General features: G+C 37.8%; 1 protein-coding gene across 1 annotated transcript in view; it reads right to left on the bottom strand.

Annotated features, from left to right (window-relative positions):
- Positions 1-2,242: 2,242 nt before the first annotated feature.
- The window catches only part of CCDC158 (coiled-coil domain containing 158), an 85,031-nt gene continuing 72,233 nt past the window's right edge, over positions 2,243-15,040 (bottom strand). The window contains exons 18-23 of the mRNA XM_021702404.1: positions 13,442-13,501; positions 12,497-12,556; positions 8,573-8,640; positions 6,766-6,924; positions 4,940-5,047; positions 2,243-2,319 (exon numbers count right to left, since the gene is read on the bottom strand). Of these exons, the coding sequence (XP_021558079.1) occupies positions 2,243-2,319; positions 4,940-5,047; positions 6,766-6,924; positions 8,573-8,640; positions 12,497-12,556; positions 13,442-13,501 (532 nt within the window). The remainder of the gene's footprint in view (positions 2,320-4,939; positions 5,048-6,765; positions 6,925-8,572; positions 8,641-12,496; positions 12,557-13,441; positions 13,502-15,040) is intronic.

Raw genomic sequence — 15,040 nt, 5'->3', positions numbered from 1 at the left:
GAGGAGTCCATTTTTCTCCTCTCTTTGGAGAAAACGTTTTAGATTTAAAAAAAAAAAAAACAACTTTACCTTTGTTTGGAAGGACATTATGCATGCCTGTACTTGAATTTTTATGTTAAAACAACTTGTAATAAGTATAACATCTTTTGGCGAAACACCGCATTTAATCCTAGTTACAGGTGGTCTTTGCTGAAAAGAGCATAAACCCAATGGAAAATGGTATTAGGAAGTGCTTAAAAGAACAGGACAGTTTTTGGCTCATGTAGCACTTGTATGTTAAACTCACATATACTTTTTATATTCTTCAGAATGAATTTCACATTCTACCAGTAAGGTCTTCATAGGGCATTTACTGTTACTTCACAGAATGCCCAACATTTCTATTAGGTAAAATTAAAGGTAAAACAGTTTACAATAAAAGTATCTTTAGAGTTCTTTCACTAGTAATTTTATCATTACCTGATGAAATAAAAGTTAATCTTTCAGTAAAACCAATTGATGTAAGAGATACATATAATATCAAACTTTGTATTTTAAAAGAGTGTTATAAAACTGGACAGGCTTAGAGTGTAACGCTGCCCTTCGGAGGAGAAACCGGAGGCCTTAGCTGACTATCAGCGCTGCTGGGCCTAAGGCCATCTGCTCTCACAGACAGACACCATACGTGTTGAGAAGGCTGCACCAGAAGCCTATTTCGTGCTCACTAAATACCCGCAGTGGCTGTTTCTGGCACAAGGGCGGCTCTCCTCGCAGACTGTCTCCCAGGCTGCTTCTGTCCTGGGGCTCTGCCACCCCCAGGACCTCACTGTCCACCGTACCCAGCTCACGGAAGAGGAAATTACGTAAGGAAGGACACAAACGCTTACTATTCTTCGGGCCAGAAAGTGCCACATATTGCTCCATCGGCAAGTCTAGTGAGAACCGGTCAGGAGATGTGAGGGGAGGCAGGGCTGGGAGAGAGCCTCGAGCAGGGCAGCCGTGCCCCAGTGGCATCTGTACTGTGCAACAGGAGTACGGACTTTTCTGGACAGCTGTCCTGCCACATTGTCCCGCTGTCTCCGGCACGAAGACCAGAGAGACAGATTAGAGGGTTAGAACTTTCAGCCCCACCCACCGATCTCAGAAGGGGGGTGGGGGGCAGCAGATTAAGCTCTACAGAAGAAGACTGGATGGGCTTCCAGGTTGGCAAACACATCTAGGTCCTGGGAGGGTGACGTGCCCTGAGAGGCATGAAACCTTCATGTACCAGAATGTCCTACTTTGCCCTGTGCATCTCTTACATGTGGCTGTTCCTGAGCTGTTTCCTTGAAAATAAGTTGGTAATAGTAAGTAAAGCACTTTCCTGAGTTCTGTGATCTGTTCGAGCAAATTAGTGACACTGAGGAGGGGTTGGGGGGAACTCCAATTCATAGCCGGTCAGTTAGAAGTATGGGTGGCCCAGGACGTGCAATTGCATCTGAAGTGGGGGCATAAAGTCTTTTGGGACTGAATCCTTAAACCTGGAAACTCTGATAATAATGCCAGGTAGTTAGTGTTAGAATTGAATTGACTCCTAGGACACCTAGCTGGTGTCCACAGAGAATTGGTTATTGGTGTTAGAAAACACTCCACATACAAAACCCCCCTAATCTAAGAAAATCTAATCAAGGCAGACTTTATCCATTCAATCTAGAAGTTACCCACTGGCTGAAGAACACATTTTTTTCCTTTCTTTCTTTGTAGTTATTAATCTGTAATAGAGAAACCTTTCCAAAAGTTTTAATTAGGGGCCCCAATGTTCTGTTATCTGATGACATTCATTGATAAAGACGGAACAGTGAGTTCAGGGTCACAAAAGGAATCCCTGTAGTACGTTGGAGTTTGTCCTTTTGTTCTGGGCATTATACCACATATTTTACTTGCATGTGAAGTTTTTGTTTTTGTTTTTGTTTTTAAAGCAGAAAAGAGTATTGCTTAAGCACCAGTAAAGATAATAAAAAACACATAATTATTCCAGCACACTAGTCTTAGCACCAATTAATACCTTATAAGGTATGCATTTCTTTCACATCTAGCTAGAACAGTTTAAAGTTTTACTGTGAGAGCATTCAAGAATAGTTTATTTCAAAATAGAGTTTACAGGACAGGGTATCTTTTATTCAATTTTCACATAAAAAGAAAAAAAGTACACAGGGCACTAACTATAAGCACCACCACAATTAATTGGGCCTCATCCTTCTGTAAAGAAGAGGCAAGCAATGTATCATTTTAGTAACATTTTTTCCTGGTCTTTCACTTTCTGTATCCTCTTTTCTTGATTTCTGATCATTGAAGACATTGCTGAAAATGTTGATAAAACAAAGTTAGATTAGCAACATCTGCTCTGGCTTTAAATTCTATAATGTGCTTCTTAAAAGGTCAGCTTGCTACTATAGAATAGATACGTTCTGAGCTCAGGAAGTTCTTAAACATTTCAAAGTAGCATATTTTTGAAAAGACTGATATTAAATAGCTAAGGGTAAATCTTTACTCTTTCAGTTGTTTTAAATGAACATAATTATTATAGAGGTAAGACATACTAACTGTAAATAATTTGAACCCCTCAGAAGGGCACAAAGAGAGACGAAGGTGAAGGTCAGTATTTGTCTCTGCTCCCCCAATCTGCTGAACCCCCCTCAGAGGCCATCACGGAAAACAGTTTGGTGAATATATTCGTGTGCACGCACACACGCACGCGCACACACACACACTTTGCTTTACACAAATGGAAATATGTGGTATGAGCTGTTCTGTAGCTTGCTTTATTCACCTAAAAAAAGTCAACATTTTTCCAGTTCAGCTCATGTTTTGTTATGACTGCACAGTATTCCATTATATGGATGTACCAACATGTTAGTAAATAAAATTTTAAAAAGTGGCTTTCTCGTGCTTCTGATTATGGAATGAAACAGTCATGGGGATGACAGGTACAGCAAAGGGAATGGTATTGTCAGTGGTATAGTAATTGCGTTGTATGGTGGGTGACAGGTGGTAGCCACACTTGTGGTGAGCACAGCATAAAGTACAGAGAAGTTGAATCTCTATGTCCTACACCCAAAACTAATGTAACATTGTCAACTACACTTCAGTAGAAAAAGCTGCTTTCTCAGTGCAGAGGATCATAGGGGAAGGGAGGGAAAGCTGACTGGGAAGAAATCAGAGAGGGAGACAAACCATAAGAGACTCTTAACTCTAGGAAACAAGCTGGGGAGGGGGGTGGAGGGATGAGGTAACTGGGTGATGGGCATTAAGGGGGGCACGTGATAGAAGAGCACTGGGTGTTACATGCAACTAATGGATTGTTGCACACTACATCAGAAACTAATAATGTACTATATGTTGGCTAATTGGATTTAAATTAAAAAGTTGCTTTCTTATTTTCATAAACAATGCTATTTGTAAACAGGCTTTTATGTGTTTGAACAATTTTCTCTTGAATTAATTGCTATAAGTGGAATTTCTGGGTCAAAACATATGTGCAATTTAAATTTTGATCAATGCTACCAAAATTCTCTCCAAAATATCTGTTTCATAATTTCCAAGAGACATTCCATCCAGACAATGCATCAAATAAAAAGGTCTTTTTATTTTTTAAACAGATACGTCTCCCACTTAGGTTATTACATTATTATATTGAGTGTATACTCAGATATATACTCAGAAATGAAGTCAAAATGTGAATAAAAACGGGGCCAATAAGATAATGCATCCTTTAAAAAAATCACAATAAACTTAAAATCAAATGTTTTTCTTGATGTATATACATAGGGATCTGGGATTATCAGAAGGGATTTGGAGTTTTCCCTAATAACAATTTGGTATAGCCTTAACATATTAAAAAAAAAAAGTGGGCTTTGGAATCAGCAATCGCAGAGATCAAGTCCCAGCTCTACTACTCATTGTGTGACCTAGAACTTACTGACTGACTGTGATGTGATCTTCAGTTTCCTCCTTTTCAAATGACCTGATATTAGTACCCACCTCCCTGTGTTGTTGTGAGGCTCACATAAAGAAAATGTAAGTCAAGCACAGAGTACAGCACCTGGCACATAGCTGGTAAGTGCTCAGTAAATACTAATAGCAGCTGTTATTTCTGTTATTATTAGTAAGGTTAAATTTACTTGAGAAGGAATTGTTCTTAGAAAAATATTTATTATCCTTCATCTAGCAACTTATATTCCCTAGGGACGGAAAGATGGACTAAGAATAACAAGTATACTCCAAAATTATTTCTCTCTGACAAAGGCTCCTGGATTCATGAATTTATACCAGAAAAGCATAAAACATGATAGCCCTCCCAAATCCATGGAACATATCCATAACCTCCCACATCCATGGGAACACCCACTTAGAACTTATGCCCCAAAAGTTGCCTCCCATCTGCAGAGTACGATAGTTTCTCAATCCAATAGCTTTAGTACATTTAAAAGTAGTTTCTCTTTTTTATTTAGTGATTCACTGGGTGGCACAGTCTCTTCTAGCCTATGCTAATTTAAATCCTGTGTAAAGGTGAAATAGGGTTATTTTGTCTTCTAGCTATCAACTGCAATCTTATCCTGACTACTGTCATACAAATGCTTGGTACAGACCTCACAGGGACAAGAAAGACAGTGTGTGGGAAAGTCTCATGTGAAAAACTGCTTGAAACGTGTGCTACCGAGGGTTGGTCAGCAGTGTTCTCGTCCCTATTAGATGACAGAGTAGAGTGGGGCTTAGGTGACCTGTCCGGGGTTGTACTTACTTACTTACTTAATAATTAATTCAGGGATTACTCATGGCTAAGACCTTCATATTTTGACTAAGATTTCTGAATTTCTTATTCCATATCCTCTTCAGCGGCTCTATAGATAGGAGGCTTAACCTGAAGGGAAGGTGAGTACTCTTTTGAGCAAGGAAGATCTCTCTGAAATGTGCACAGTACCTTGGTTCTTCATCTGTAAATCTTCTACCAGAGTTTGCAAGCTTTCCAGTCTGTTCTGAAGCTTCCTGCATGTTTTTCCTGTTGTTTCTATTGGCTGAGACTGTGAAGCTATTAGAAAATTGCTTAGATGTGATATTAAAAGTCTGTTCGGTATTTTAGAAATCTTCCAATTACAGGTTAAACAACCTTCCCTTTAAAATAATGGAAACTTTAAAACACTATTTAAAAATAAAAAAGTGTTTTATCTAAATATTGCAATACTAGCTTATTTGATTGTTTCAAACCAATCTGATTTATTGTTATTTAACTACATAGCATTAAATGGGATGAGTGAGAGGAATACTTTAAATTTAATGATACGTTCTGCATTATAAATGACAGCTTTCCATACCAAACCTGAGTAGCTCTGTTAACTTAGGGTTTGGAAGAGCAAGATTTAATACTGCCACTGGCAACAGTTTTGAATGTGCATGAGACCAAGTGCCCGTGTTGGTGGCTGTGCCCTGAGTGAGGACAGTGTTACATGGTGGGGGCAAGGGTGCGGACACTGACATGGCCGCAGTGAGCCTAGAATGAACGTGGCAGTGGCAGGTGAAGGGGGCTAGAAGCATGTCCGCTAAACTCTAATAAGTGTGCTTAGTTTTGCCAATCTCTAAAAAGATTGATTGGCAATCTTGAAGTTTTAATTTTGATCTTAGTCCCTGACTTGCTGTATAATCTTGAAAATATTTTTTGGTGGCTCATTTTCCTATCAAAAAAAAGCCCCTTTTCTGTGCAGATATTAGTATTAAAGGCAATCATCTAAGAATTATTCTAGTTCAAGAGGATGAAAAACAGTTCCCGAGATAGTTTTCACATAAATAATATATGGTGTTTGATGAGTATCTGACAATAGAAAAAAATGCCATGCTATTAGGTAATCACAAATTAATAATGAGGTGACCAGAAGTATTGTTCTACTCCTGCAAGTCCCTGCTCTAATAGTTAAAGAATTTGCTGCTCTAAAGTTTTTAAAAATACTAAAGGATAACTTGGAAACGTAAGGGACGAAGGAGGACAAAATGCAGAAAAAAGATGGTAAAAAAGAAAATGTATTAACATCTGTGATTAGGTTGTGATTTTCGTATTTTGGGGGGAATCTAGAAATGTGTGAGGCAGAGAATTCCTAAAGACTAAAAGCTGCCTGAGCAGTGATGCAACAATTTGCCCAGTTTACCCCTCGTCAAAGGGGACGCTGCCTGAGAGCACTGGGGTTGCCTGCGCTGCTGTCATAGATGGAAAAACATTTCACATTCAATTCAACATATACATACACATATCTAACGTCCACTTAAATCTAACTCAAACCATTTTTCTCATCTGTCTGAGCAAATAACAAATGAACTTAAAAATTTAAAAATGAGAACATTTTGACAAGTTTGTATGATTGATACTTGCACTTACGAAGGCTGAGACTGAAGAGAGCCATGGTTTTAAAGAACGTAAATAAGGTAAGTCACAGCATTTATAAAAAAAGACCCAAATTATAGTAAAATGGGGGGGGGAGTTAATTACTCATGTCAGAGAAAGAAAGAGAAAATATTCACATATAATATTTCTGCATATTTATTAAGGAGTGTGTGAGTGTGTGTGTGTGTGTGTGCACGCGTGCACACACAATAGCTGTTTTATTTAAATAAGACTCACTTAAGTTAAAGAGCATCAGTTAGAGCTTGCACATAAGAACATCATGTAAAATCTTATTAATTCTGATTATGGAAAAGAACTTTCAATTCACCAGAGCAGGAAATCAATTAATCTCATCAGTGATACCAAATCATTCTTACCTTTAACAGGATCAGGTGAATGAACAGGTTTGGTGGATCTATATTGTGATGTGGAACCCACCGAATCTTCAACTGAACTAGTTAGGAGTGAGTGAACTGGAGACTTCTTAGGAGAAGAATGGAATGAACGAGAAGCTGAATTTTTCACAGATGGACTTGCTAAAATTTGGCAAGAACAAAAGTAAAGGACAGAATTAACTAAAAATAGTATATTGCACCTCTTAAAAAGTCAAACTTTCATGAGAAAATGTTCCCAAACAGTTCCTGCAGAAAAACAGGAACTGAGAGAATATATCACCAGCAGACTTCCATTAAAGGAAAAATTCAAGGCATAAGAGTAAAATGATACCAGACAGAAAGTAAAGTATAAATATGTGGGTATATCTAAATGGATATTAACTATAAAAACAATGCAAATTATCCACTGTGGTATTCACCTTTATAATTAAAATACATATGTGACAACAATTGTATGTAATTTGAAAGGATAGTGAATGGAATTAACATGCTCTAAAGTACTCCCAACGCAGGCAAAAAAGAAAAAGCACTCATTTAATCTAATAAGGCAAGGATATATGTTGTAGTCTCTTGTAATTATTAAAACCACAGTAAAAACATGTAAGTGAAGTAAAAAGCATTAACTTCAAATAAATGCTCTTTTTCTTCAAAATACTAGTTCGTAAAGATTTCTCACAAGTTAAAGATTATTTAAAAATTAAGAATTTGCATTTATTTTATTTAAAATTATTGTTTTGATTTTAGATATTGATTGACAATCTTCCATTAAAAACAAGAAACCACGGAAACTTATTTTTCTCCTATCTTTTACTTCACACCTCATTTTTCCCTATTTACATTATTATTGTCCAGATTTATAGCTAAACTTCTGTTGAATAACTATCATTTTCAGTTTCATTCTTTCCCCCATTCATTTTATTCTCTTCTATAGGAAGACCAATTATAACTTCCAAATCTAATATACTCTCTGTAATTATTTTTCATCTTTCGTGTAATTTTCTCTAGGAAGTCCATCAAGTTTATGTGATTTCAGTCATGCCTATCCTATTTATATTTTCCCTAGGGCTTTCCCCTGTAATGACTTTATTATTCTTTTCCATTTCTAGTCTGTTATGCCATTTTGTTTTTCAACAGATTCTGGTATCTTCCATTTTCTTCCTTGATCTCCCTATTTTATAGACAGGATTATACACCTTTGGAAATCATGAAAAGAACCATCTCTCTCCATTCTTTTTTCTCTTTTCATCCATTCAATAAATATTTACTGAGCACCTGCTATGTGCCTGGGATATATCAGGAAACCAAACAATTAAAGACATTTGCCCTCGTGCAGCTTTTGTCTAGCAGGAGGTGACAGAGTCATCTTTACGAACAACATAAATTAGTAATTTACATATTAAAAAAATAATAAATGTGTTTTTAAAAAAGAAACAGGGTGACTGGGAGAATGGCAGAGTTACAATTTTTACAGAAGGTGGTAAGAGTAGTCTCACTGGGTAAGTGACACCTAAGCAATGGCTTTAACGGAGCTGAGGGATTAAGCAACATGCAAGGAACAGTGGTGTAAAAGCCTTAGTATAGAAGCTGCCTGGCATGTTCAAAGAACAATTCAAGGGAGGATGAAGCAGAGTGATGAGGGTGGGGGGTGGAGAGGAGGAGGAAGAAGCGAGCCTGGAGAGTTAATGGGGACTTATAGGCTACTGTAATACCTGCCTTCTACTCTCATGAAAATGAGGAGCCACTGGAATTTTAGACAGGCCCAATTTCTGTACTTTCAGTGAATACTCACCTGTGGATGGGAATGTAAAGCAACTAGATGGATCTTCCAAGTCTCCTGTGTGTAATGTGACGGGCTCTCTGGAAGCATAAGGATGGTCATGCAAACATTCCATTCCACAAACACAGTGTTAAGATTTATGGACAGAAGCAAGCTAACACACATAAAAGTGATAACTTAAAATATAAACTAAAGATGGCAGTTACGATCCTAAAGTGCGGAAATCCTAAAATACCCTAAGAGGGAGATCCAAAGTTACATTATCTTTATGCCTTCAGTACCCATGAACATTTTGCAGAACAGAAATGTAATAATATTTGTTAGAAGATTCATTTTTTGTAATAATAGCTATAAAACCCAAATATTTCTCTCATGGATTCCAAGAGACACAATCCTAGTAACTTATTTAAAAAAAAAAAAAAAAAAGGACAAAAAAAGGAACCTCTCTTGGCAACAGTAGCATCACTTTACAAAACTATCAGACTTATTTAAATCAACAAGTTGAAATCAACCACACTGTTCTCTGTGGTCTGGGTAATGCTGTAAGAATAGGATGGTAGTGGTTCCCTTGAAGGGGGTTTGTGATGTCAACACTGTTTTCATTATACTACTACTAAGATATTATCTGCTTTTTAATGTTCAGTCCCTCACAAGTATACAGCGGAGTTTCCCAGAGGCTCCACGGTATCTGATGTCACAACAGATTACATGCAGATGCAGATATGAGAATCCAGCTGTCTTTTATTAAGCCACACGTTAAGTTGTAAAACAATGCCTTCCTCAAAATTTTTTGTTTGGACAAAGTTATTTTTTATAATAAAGTGCCATTATGTTAACATGTAATAAACTTAGTTATTTTTTTTTTTTTTAAAGATTTTATTTATTTATTTGACAGAGAGAGACACAGCAAGAGAGGAAACACAAGCAGGGGGAGTGGGAGAGGGAGAAGCAGGCTTCCCACCGAGCAGGGAGCCCAATGTGGGGCTCGATCTCAGGACCTTGGGATCATGACCTGAGCCGAAGGCAGACGCTTAACGTCTGAGCCACCCAGGCGCCCAACTTAGTTATTTTTAAATGTATATCACAATGTTTTAAATTTTTAAAATGCTTAATATAAAAACTTATTTTCCAATACTTAGAATAGCAATAGAAATGACCTACACAAACAAAAGTTCTTAGGAATCTTCAGTATTTGTGACTACAAAGGAGGCCTGAGACCAAAAAGTTTGAGGATAGCTGTATTAGGAGAAAAGCTGTGGAAAGGAAGGCCGTGGCTATATTATGCATAGCCTTAATTCTCAGGGCAGATTGTTTCTGCTGCAGTAGGCAGTGGGGTGCCTTTGAAGGTTTTGGGGCTGGGAAACAGACATAGTCTGAGGTGTGCTTTAGGCAGATCAATTTGAAAATGATATACAGAAGTGACTGGAACGTGCAAGAGACTGGAGATTTCAAAACATCCACGCTAAACACTGTCAAGGCCACCACAAGAGCCTAATGAGAAAGGGAGTGAGGCCTAAAGCAGTGTGGTAGGCTGAATCATGGCTGCCATGTATATCTGCTTCTGAATACCCAGAACCTACGAGTGTTACAGAGACTTTGCATATGTGATGAAATCAAGGGTCTTGAGATGGGGAGATTATCCTGGGTTATCCGGGAGGTTATCCCAAGTGTCTATAAGGGGAGGAAGGGGGAGATTTCATTCGGAAGCGAGAAGACAATGTGGCAATCTCAGCAGAGAGATTTGAAGATGCTATGCTATGCTGCTCTCTGCAGATGAAGGGAGAAGCCATGAGCCAGAGTGCAAGGAATGAAGCTCTAGAAGCTGGAAAAAGGTAAGTAGATGGATTAACCCCAAGAGCTTCTGGAGGGAGTGTGGCTCTGCCAACATTGTGACTTGTCCCAATGGAACTGACTGAGGACTTTGGGCCTCCTTGGAAATGTAATTTGTGTTGTTTTAAGCCACTAATTTTGTTACAGTAGCCATAGGGAATTAATACAGAGGGGTTTGAGAGGATGTACAAAGAAGAAAATGGATTTGAGAACTGCTTTAGAGTCAAAATTAATAAGATTTAGTGACTAGAGAAACGAGACAAAGGAGAAAGAAGAATCAAAGATAATGTTAAGAGTTTAAGCAGAGGTGCCCTGAAAATCAGGGTGCCATTTACAGAAACAGAAGATGAGATGGGGGGATGGTTTTGTGGAATGATGGCCTTTGCTTCGTCTTGGTCATTATGATCTTCAGGTCAGTATGTTTCAGCTCCTGAAATATCCATATAGAGATGTGTAAAAGGGAGCTAGATGTTTCGAAGCCTTTATTGGAAACCTCCCTTAGGGCATAATGTTGCTCATTGTTATAACAACATAACAAAATAAGAAAAGTCAATTCTCTACAAAACTTCTGAGAGATGTGGCTCTCAGAGTAATTCAAGCACAAATCCACATACAGAAGTGCTCATGTCTTTAATTTTTTATTCTGTTCCAGGTATATGGACTATATTGATTTAACTTAAAAGGTTGCAGAAGTTTCTAAATGAAGAAACGTTGCCATAAGATATTGAGTAAAGCAAAGATGCCGCAATGACAGTGAAATGTTGTAGTAAAACAGCAACGGTGGTATCCTTTCTCATTTTTTTACGTGTGAGTTTTAAAAATGACCAATTGGCCACAGTAGAGAGCATTCAAGTGCTTCCTTAATTTTCTAGTATGATTCATACTTTTCAGAGCTTCTATAAAATATCTGAAAACCTCTTCTTTCCAGGGCGCCTGGGCAGCTCAGTCAGTGAAACATCCGACTCTTGGTTTGGGCTCAGGTCATTATCTCAGGGTCATGAGATCGACTCCCGCCTCAGGCTCCACTATCAGCGGGGAGTCTGCTTCAAATTCTCTCTCCCTATCCCCCACCCCGCTCCCATACGTGCATGCTCTCTTTCAAATAAATAAAATCTTAAAAAAAAAAAAAAAAGAAAGAAAACCTCTTCTTCCCATTTGAACACAGGAAGGGGCCAGGTCCAGCTTTTCCTCCCCAATCTCTCTCTTCACAAACACATCATTGCTGAAAGAAACAGGTTTTTCTGGTCATAGAAAAACTAGAGCAGAGCGTTACATATTTTAGGGGAGTAGCCCCTCTGTGCTCCATGCCTAGGATTGGGCTCTTTCCCAGGGAGCTCGGTCTAGGTACACAGATGTGCTCACACACCTGAGCTCAGGGGCCAGCAAGACCTGAGTTCAAATCTGACTCCACTGTTTACAAGCTGTATGACTCTGGCAAGTTGCTTAAGCAATCTGAGTCTTCATTTCTAATTCATATATGGACATAATATTGCCTAAGTCAAAGATTAAGTTAGATAGACTAAATAAGTCTAAAGCATCCAGAAAATGTAAAAATAAAAATATGCAGTAGATAGCTATAGATATTATTAATAGGTTCTATGTAGTGTCACACACCTAGGGGAGAAGAAAATCAACACTCATTTAAAAGAAAGATATATTTTAGAAAGATTCAAGTTCATTGTATATATTGATCAAGCAGTGGAGACAGTAAGAAAATATTTATAATACTGTCTTAATTCATTCACTAAACAAATGTTTACTGAATGACGGACTACTCTGGTGCTGAATATACAGCAATGAATTAGCCTCCACCTAACAGGATTTAAACAGAATTCATTTTCATAGTCTTAGGATATAAGAAAGACTCTGATATCTCTATTTTTTTTTAGGTGGTGAAAATAGAAAAGATAAAAGTAAGGTTTTTTTTTCCAGGCAGTCAGTCAATAAACAGATGTTAAAACTGTAAGCCCATGTCTGTCTTGCCCACTGTTACATTCTACAGACCTAGCGTGGAGTGTGGCATGTAATGGGCAGCTAACCATCTACTGAATTAATGAGTAGAAATGGGGACTCATACAGTTAGGGACTGGTAAGATCATTTCTCACCTGCTGAGAGTATCACTGGATTTGCTACCTTCAGTGGAGTCCCTTAATGAGTTGTTGCTTCTGTTGGCAGAAGGGTGGGAGAAACAAAGAGTACACAGTGTTATTTTTACTTAATGATAAAAGTACCTGTTCCTCTGAACACTGCTTTTACACCAACGCTGATTCAAAGAGTGAGACTGGGGCACTGGTTCTTCCAGGTGGAGAAACAATGTGAAGAACAGCTTGAAGACGAAAGGAATTGACTCCTTTTGGGAACCAGGAGTAGTCTGTTTTGGTCAGAGCACACTATGGGAGTAAAGCGGGCTGGTGACAAGTTAGGGAGCTCCCTCAACTTCAGACTGAGAGACCAGGTCACTAACACAGCAGACAGTGAGGAGCTGATGAAGGCCTGAGAGCAATGTCCTGTGGGTCTTACATGGATAACAGATTAATATTAACTTTTCCTTCTTGGCTAAAAATAAAAGAGGTTGTCTTTGTTGAGGGGTTATGGATTTCATTTCTTTATGCTCTTTTTAGGACTTCATTTAAAAACTTAGCTCTTCAATTACTGAGGAAAATGGGATTGTTCTCTGTGGGGTTCTTATAATCCTGTATTGAGGTTGTTAGACTTTCCTTCTGGACTACCTTCCTCTCAAAAGTTAGGTAAGCCATTGTAAATGAGTGTGAAATGTAGAAAAAGTCTTCCATTTTTGTATGGCATACCATGTAAATATCTTCCTATGGGTAAACAGCAGCAAAACTGAAAATAAGCCAAAAAGATTCCTGTTGATTTCTAGAAAATACATTACACTGAAATCCGCTTTAGTTTTAGTTAATGCAACAGCTTTCCTTCAATGCCCAAATGCCCATTGATTCCCATGTAAACTGTCCAGACTTCCCAAATTACCGGGAAACACAAAAAATTCTTGGACAATTAATTAGATCAGAATCTCAGATTCTTCTTACCTAAGGCATCTCTCTAACCTCAGGCTTGATTCAGTAATGCAACCTCTTACTCTATCATCTCTATATAGATAAATATAACTCTCAGTTACTTATACAAAGAACAATTTCTAGATTCCATGTATTTTTAGAATAATCCATTGCTCTTTAAAGCACAACAGTAGATTTTAGGCCTCCAAGCAAATTTTGTAGAAGGCTGCCCCTGGAATTCATCAACTCAGAAATGCTTTCATAGACCCTTAAAATCTTTAGGCCGAGTTTAGGCTTTGGTGACAAGGTCATTTGTAGGATTATAGCAAATTAACATACATTCTTTAAAGGCAGGGACCAAATATGTTCATGTTCAATACAGTCCAATATAATTTAAGCCCACGATTAGTGGCTAAAGTGATGGAAATCATCTGACCAGAGAAATCATAGTAATCTTTGTGGAATGGTTAGTGCTGGGAGCCAGGGGCTCTAACTTTTACTTTTGGCTTTGCCTCTTTGCTTTATAGGAGAAGGCAAATCAATCTATGCCTAAATTTACTCATCTGTCAAATGACCTTAATAATCAATACTGCCCTGGCTTAGAAGGCCTATTATAGAGTTCCCATAAAAACAAAAGTGCTTTGCACATATATGCATTCCTCACTGGGGTGGCCAATGGAATGTTTCCGACATGTGATTCAGACAATGCAATGTTATGCTATGTAACTGGGCTGCACTTACAATTTTGCTATTACTATTAATATTATTAATAAACATTAAATAAATTCAGCTAATATTTAGCCACTTCAGGTTAACATATACTAACTGAACATCTTAAAAACTGGAGATTGTTTATATATAAGTATTATTTCGGAGAGTATTACTTTTAGGTATTTGTCATATAACCAGAAAATGAATATTACAACAGGTTGTTGTAATACTAACAGCTAGTATATAATTAGAATTATAATACTAAAAATATAGTGTGTACTGTATTAAAATGCTTTGTTAATTTAATAATAACACACAATAAAATTTTAAAACAGTATTTGAGAAGAATATGAGAATCTCATTGATTTCTGCAGGTATATACAGGGAAGGGCTGGTGAACTGATTGAATCTTTTTTGGGTGTGATCTTTTATTAATTTGGTATATGTCATTGGCATGAATACCTAGAGAACCAAGGACTCTCCTACTAGATTATATCTGGAGAGTCATGTAATTCTCACGGTTCTAGTTTAGCTCCACCATTGAACTGTGTGGCTGCAGGTAAGTCAGCCTTTTGAAACTTATGTTTTTCTCATTTTTAAGATGGGCTAAATAAATCCTGCCCTGTCTTGTTTCAAACAGTTGTTACCATAATCAAATAAGATTATGGATGTAAGATCTGTCGGGACCTATAAATTACGAATGTAACTTTGGGTAACACCTTGCTTTGACGACTTCTTTCTGAACAGAATAACTGTATTATTTGCTCTTGATATCAAGTTGTTTGACTTTTGCTTAGTTCCTCCACTTTCATATTGTTTTCCCTGGTAAGGTCAGGTCGTCTCCGAAGTTAGTTAAACCTCCCCCTCACACAGGGAACCACGCTGAGAGAAGCTCTCCCATCCCGCAGTACACCCAGGCTC

Source organism: Neomonachus schauinslandi, chromosome 2 (assembly GCF_002201575.2).
Source record: "Neomonachus schauinslandi chromosome 2, ASM220157v2, whole genome shotgun sequence".
Lineage (NCBI taxonomy): Eukaryota > Metazoa > Chordata > Mammalia > Carnivora > Phocidae > Neomonachus > Neomonachus schauinslandi.
This window is presented reverse-complemented; position numbering and strand designations above follow the sequence as displayed.